The sequence below is a fragment of the Triticum dicoccoides genome, chromosome 1A (genome assembly GCF_002162155.2).
Source record: "Triticum dicoccoides isolate Atlit2015 ecotype Zavitan chromosome 1A, WEW_v2.0, whole genome shotgun sequence".
Classification (NCBI taxonomy): Eukaryota; Viridiplantae; Streptophyta; class Magnoliopsida; order Poales; family Poaceae; genus Triticum; species Triticum dicoccoides.
Genome location: NC_041380.1, coordinates 335,213,819 through 335,219,778, shown reverse-complemented (window position 1 = coordinate 335,219,778; position 5,960 = coordinate 335,213,819). Strand labels below are relative to the sequence as shown.

The 5,960-nt window shown below is 45.3% G+C and overlaps 1 protein-coding gene across 1 annotated transcript; it reads right to left on the bottom strand.

The window, feature by feature from the left end:
• Positions 1-849: 849 nt before the first annotated feature.
• On the bottom strand, positions 850-5,936 carry LOC119271536 (CDPK-related kinase 3-like). Its single transcript, XM_037553331.1, has 11 exons — positions 5,029-5,936; positions 3,395-3,525; positions 3,171-3,212; positions 2,980-3,088; positions 2,819-2,897; positions 2,377-2,673; positions 2,172-2,281; positions 1,708-1,818; positions 1,526-1,588; positions 1,271-1,438; positions 850-1,188 (listed from the first exon to the last, which is right to left on the bottom strand). Exons 1-11 carry the CDS (start codon positions 5,668-5,670, stop codon positions 1,048-1,050), a joined length of 1,893 nt encoding a protein of 630 aa, XP_037409228.1. The 5' UTR covers positions 5,671-5,936; the 3' UTR covers positions 850-1,047.
• Between the last annotated feature and the right edge of the window lie 24 nt (positions 5,937-5,960).

Genomic DNA, 5,960 nt, shown 5'->3' with positions numbered 1-5,960 from the left:
GGGGAGGGGTGATGTTGTGGCGACGATCTTGTGACCACCGGGGCGGCTTCGATAGCTACAACTAGGGGCGATGCTACGAGCAGAAGACGGGGCGTGGCGAGAACAATTGATGGTTCTCGCCGAAGCTCGCCGACCAACTCTTTTTCCGCATGCGCGTATGGTGGGGAGTTGAGAGAAGGTGAGAGGGAGGAAATTTTTCGCTGCGTGAAGCACGTGGTGGAAGGAGAAGACGACAGGGGAGGGCAAACAGGTCTGATATTTTTGAAGCACAGTGATCTTTGCGGAAGTATACGAAAATCTGAAAGCTTTATGGCTCGTAAAATACCAACGGATGGCTCGTCATCACATGTTTTCGCATCCATGCTGAACTCTGATTGCCCGTCGATCTCAGCCACGTCTCTCCGCACCCAAAGATCAACATAACTTAAATTGCTAATCCCAGTGGCTAGACTGTCTCTTTAAAGTGCCTTTTCGTACTTGAAGCCCTTTCTTAATCGTCCTGACCACCATAAAAGTGCCGCCGTACGATTGTCTGGAAAAGGCGAAACATAGCACCCCGTCGATGGGGCCTGCTGCTTCCTATGCAATGTTGGATGGAATAGCATCTGCTAAGAACGTTCCAAACCACGACGTCTTTTAACGCCCTCACCAGATATTTGGCCCTTTCCAACTGCCGCACATTCAGGAGCAGCAGCACCCTGTACTTCTGCTTCTGTTTCTGCTTCTCTGAGAAGCAGGAGGGAGCAGCAAGACAGCAAGCACCTGGATAAACACAAACACTGGGGTGGCAAGTTGAACGGTGCATGATGAGCAAACTGTACAGCGCCCATGTATAAGCCAGATTAAGAATGATGTAACAGCACCCAGATGTAAAAAAACAGGTAAAAACATATCTTTGCTTCTAAAACTCCATTATGAACTCCCACTTTCTGTTTCTTTCTCCTTTTTTCTCTACAAACGCTAAACCGCCAAAAACACAGATAAAACACCAACATCCATCAAACTCCCCATGAATCAAAGAAATCTAAGCAGCTGAGGCGAAACAGGTCAGTGATGGCGCCTCGCGTTGCTGCTCCGCATAGTCAATCCATGCAAAAATTTGGTGAAGCCTATAAAGCTAAGCTTCCCATCGGATGGCCTAATCCAGTCGCGGACGATAGAATACGCCGCAGAAGAAAGATTCATCTCCTGTATGGGGAAAGGAGGCCAATTGGTTAGTGACACGCACAAGATGAAAGATTCATGTCATTCTCAAGGTTCAACTGCATACCTGAGCTAGCTCCTCAATTGTGATAACACGGTTGCCTTCCTGCTCAAAGCACTCAAATGCGGTGCTCGCTATTTCGTCCCACATAGACGAAGCTTCAAGTTGGTAAGGGCTGATTGTCGCCGCACGGAACTCCTCAAAGTCCATTCTCCTATATGCAAGCGGCTCCAACTGAAAATGAATATACATGCAAGTTCAAATAATGAATGATATACACCATGTGTGCAAATGAAGGTATAATGAGTGCGCATTTCATACCGCACTTAAGATATCAAGAGTTCTAGATTCTTTCATAGCGTCAGTGGAGTTTTGTAGCAGAGCCTGCATAAATTAAAGGTGGAAAAGAAGAGAAATATCAAGTTCAGTATCCTGGATATGGAAATTACTTCAATTAATCCTAGTGCATGCTCTAAGAGACTTGACAACACAAGAGTACTTACCATCCTGAAGTTCTCAATACATATTCGACCATCTTGACTACTTGGTTGTAATAAGTTGTACTGTGCTCTGGCGTAGATAAGCTCATCTTCTGTTATTGCTCTAGACAGAGCCTGTCAAATAAAAGACGGAAATATTATGGCAGTGAATTGCTCAACATGTTTAAGCAAGACAAAATGAAATAAAATCAGTACATGCAATGAAACCAATTTTCACACCTCCCTACAACAGTCCAATAACATAGCTGGCTATTTATGCAAGATATTAAAGGTGGTATCAATTTAGATGGATGATGTGCACATAATGCTCACGTTTGTAGAATGCAAGATATTAAAGGTGACATTGATTTGGATGTACGATGTGTACATACTACTCACGTGTGTCGAATGCAGTTTGGAAAAATCAGTATCAAAGGAAGTATAGTTCGAAAGTTACATACTTGAAGGAACTAGGTAAAGAGTAAAACCTTTAATGCTGCCCGTTTGAAAGGCGTGGAACGAAGATGCGCCTTAACCAGCTTAAAAACTAATATATCCAGAGGGACTGGGCAGCACTCATCTCGCAACCAGGGGTGAGCTGCAATACACACACAATACATAGGTAAATCGCCAATATCCTATGGAAACTTTAAAAGAAAGCATAAAGTAAGAATCATCATTGGCACAACTTACAGAGTGCCTGCGCAGCAGTCATTCTTTTTCTGTAATCCTTGTTAAGAAGTCTTTTGACAAAGTCTTTGGCTTCAGGAGATATTGATGCCCATGGTGAATCGTCAAAATTAGGATCAGCTCTCAGCACAGAGCGGAAAATTCCTGATTCAGTGCGTGCCCAGAATGGTCTGCTACCACACAGCAAGATATAAGTGATAACACCTACGCTCCACATGTCTGCTTCTGTGCTATATGACCTATGTAGGACTTCTGGAGCAACATAGTATGCACTACCAACAATGTCATTCAGCCTTTCATCTGCAAAAACAAAATGTATTAGGCTTTGGTACACAATAACAAGACATTCAAGTCTTTTATTCATGTCTAGATTGATCTTAAATTCAAAAATCAAAGAACGAAGATAGAACGTGCTATGGGTATAATCCTCATGTGGAGGTACTACCTGGCCTTATAAAATCAGAGAGGCCAAAATCGATGAGCTTCATAGGAGAATGTTCATCTCTAGTACTGAATAGGAAATTCTGTTCAAAATCAAGCATGGAGTCATAAAAAATAAATGGTTGTATTATCAGCACAGAAGAGATCAACAAAGACTCCACATACCTCTGGCTTAAGATCACGATGAACAACACCCTGAAGATGGCAGAAAGCAACTACACTTAATATCTGTTTGATGATAACTTTAGCATCATCCTCAGTGTACCTCCCACCTCTGGAAAAATAGGAAATTAGTAATAGTAAGAGCTATGTTTGTTTTTGGTACTAAGAAATGTTTCTCAAGGAAAATGTTATACCTGGACAAAATTCTGTCCAACAACTCCCCACCTTCACACAACCTAACCAATACCAGGTGCACAAAACATCAATAATCATGTAATTTTGCATAGAACTCAAGAAATAAGACAATCCATTTAGCAGATAGAAAGTCCTTTATCTACAATGAGATGTTGCAGGTTCTGATAACAACATTGTACGGATGCAAAGTCAACAATATGTGAGGGGAAGAAAGCAAACATACTCCATGATGATGTAGACGTTAAGGGCATCCTCACATGCATCATAAAACTTCACAAGATTTGAATGCCCAGATAAAGCCTTCAGAATTTTCACCTCTCTACGCACATCCTCAATAGATATTGCTGTCGTCATCTGCTAGAGAAGAACAAAAGGTTGAGATTACTTTGTAAAGAATAAAATGCGAAACTGGTAGTCAAACAGCCAAAGAAAGTTGTCCATAACCTAACGATCTAGACAAGCAAACTTGGCGCTAACTGAGATATCTTCATATTGAACTGTTAAGCTTAATGAAGATTGCCTGGGCATTAATTAGCTTCTAGCAACAAAAGATCAAGCTGTCAAGAGAATGATGACCATACATTATATGATTATTACAGGGAACATGTTTGTATTAGATGCAAATGAAAGAGCGATATGTGATGACAGGGAGCGCAGTTATATCAGATGCGAATAAAAGAACGACAATATGAAAGTGAGAGATGCATTAAACTTGATAGATACGTCAAGGGTTCAAATAGTTGATGTAAGTTGGCTTCGACAAACGAGGACACTATAGCAAGCCAAAAAAAGTCAGTAATCAATACAAGTAATAACGGTCGGAAAAGAAAACGACATTTACGTGCATGAGAAACATCAATGCCGGCATGCACATGTACGTGTACGTAGAGTTCAGTTAGCTGTATTGCATACTAGTTTTATCAACAGATCCTAGCTAACACCAGGAAAGAAATAATATGAAACTAAACATTGTCTTAATTTTCTTGAACAAAAAATATCGAATACTATTAGTCCCTGCAAGGGCAATACAAGTACTCAACTCATCACAATATCAACATAATCTCAAATTCAGCACCCTAATAATGTAAAAGATATGTATACCTGCTTACATGCTAGATGTCAAGAAAAACATCAAGGACTTGGAAAACTTAAAAAAAATACTGTCTAAATCAATACTATTGCTCCCTGGAAGAGCAATATAAGTAGGAAGGTTGATCACATACAGTTGGGTGCCTCCCATGCCTTACTGTTATCTATTCTTCTAGCTCTGATCATACTAACAAAGTGCCACGATGTGGATTTGATAACTACTGAACTCTTGATAGTAACATGTAGTTATGCACTATATCCACACTACTCCAGCTAAAATTCTGCCAGTATTTGACAAGCTATCAGGGGATCTCATAGAGAAATTGGTCACTTCTAATCCTGTAACCAAACACTGCATAAGCTAATCCCCTGCCTGTTTCTTACAAAAAATAAAAAAGAACAACAAAACAAGAACAGGAGTCAGATGGATAAACAGTGAGATCAAAATAGAAGACAAAAATTCAGTGCAGCATCACTGCAACGGCATTTCCATAATGTACTTCTTACTTTCAAGGAAATGCCAATACCCTGTTCATTATGCAAGGCAGACAAAGAAAACGAATGATTAACTTATGATTGCAATGTCTGTGCTAGTGGCATTGCCGAGTTGCTGAATTCTTGCAAAAGCAACAAACAATTCATTGTAGAACAAGTGAACAACTGAAAGGATCACACGGCATCTTAATACCAAGCAAGATCTAAGTTGGTAGAAACTGAGACAATTATGCATTTAGGAGAGAGGAGTGCGAGATCAAGAACGGGTTCGACCTTGGCTTTGGAGATGACCTTGACAGCTAGGACTTGACCTCTCATGTCCCCCTTGCGGGCACGCGCGAGACAGGTGTGGCCGAAGTGGCCGCGACCCACCTCCTTTCCCAGTTCGTACTTGACCGCGAAGTGGCGGTCGTAGCCGAAGCTCTTGTCGAGCTCCTCCTCTCCTCCGCCGCCGCCGGCCCCTTGTTCGGGGATCGGGGCCTCCTGCGGCGGCTTAGCGGGCGGCGCCTGCGCAGAGGTAGCAGCCGGGGAGCGGTGGCCGAGGCGGCGCGCCAGCGACGCCTTGATGTGCTTGGCCGGAGACGGCGGAGGGAACGGACGGCGGAAGAATCGCCTGGGCGTGGACGCGGAGGTCGCCGGGGACGGCGCGATGCCGTCGGGGAGCGGGCTGGCGGCCCAGGGGCTCCCTGCGGCCGCCGCCGAAGTCCTGGCCGGCGTCACCCCCGCCCTGCTGCGCGGCGTCCCCGCCGGCGACGGCCTGCCGCTCCGCCTCCCTCCCGTGGCCCTCTCGCCGGCGGGCTCCTCCTGGACGGCAGCCGCGGCAGACGCCGAGACGGAGATGGTGGTCGTGCCTCCGCCACCCTCGCCCCCATCCCGGCCGTCCGCGTGTATGTTCTTGGCGTAGCACTGCCCCATGGCTCCCCCGGCGCCGATCACCGGAGGCGCGACGGCGAACACGGAAACGGCAGGAATGCGGCGGGGTTTGGGGCGGGTCGAAGGGGAGCGGGGGGCGGAGGGGTTGGGATTTATAGGACGGGGGCGGGGATGGAGTATGAGAGGAGCGAACCAAAGTATTAATGCGGGGAGAAGAGATGAGACAAGAAATGGTAATGCGCGTGATGAATTGCTGGCTGGCTGAGCAGGGGTGGTAACGTACGCGCCTGCCCTGCTGGCTGGCCGCGGGCGCGGCGGTGGACGGAGGAGGA

Excerpts from the sequence above, each read along its gene's own strand:
- LOC119271536 (XM_037553331.1), bottom strand. The coding sequence starts at position 5,670 with ATGGGGCAGTGCTACGCCAAGAACATACACGCGGACGGCCGGGATGGG. Across the intron at positions 2,898-2,979 it reads ATCGTGATCTTAAGCCAGAG|AATTTCCTATTCAGTACTAG; the intron begins GTATGTGGAGTC and ends GATTTTGAACAG. Across the intron at positions 1,589-1,707 it reads GTATTGAGAACTTCAGGATG|GCTCTGCTACAAAACTCCAC; the intron begins GTAAGTACTCTT and ends TAATTTATGCAG.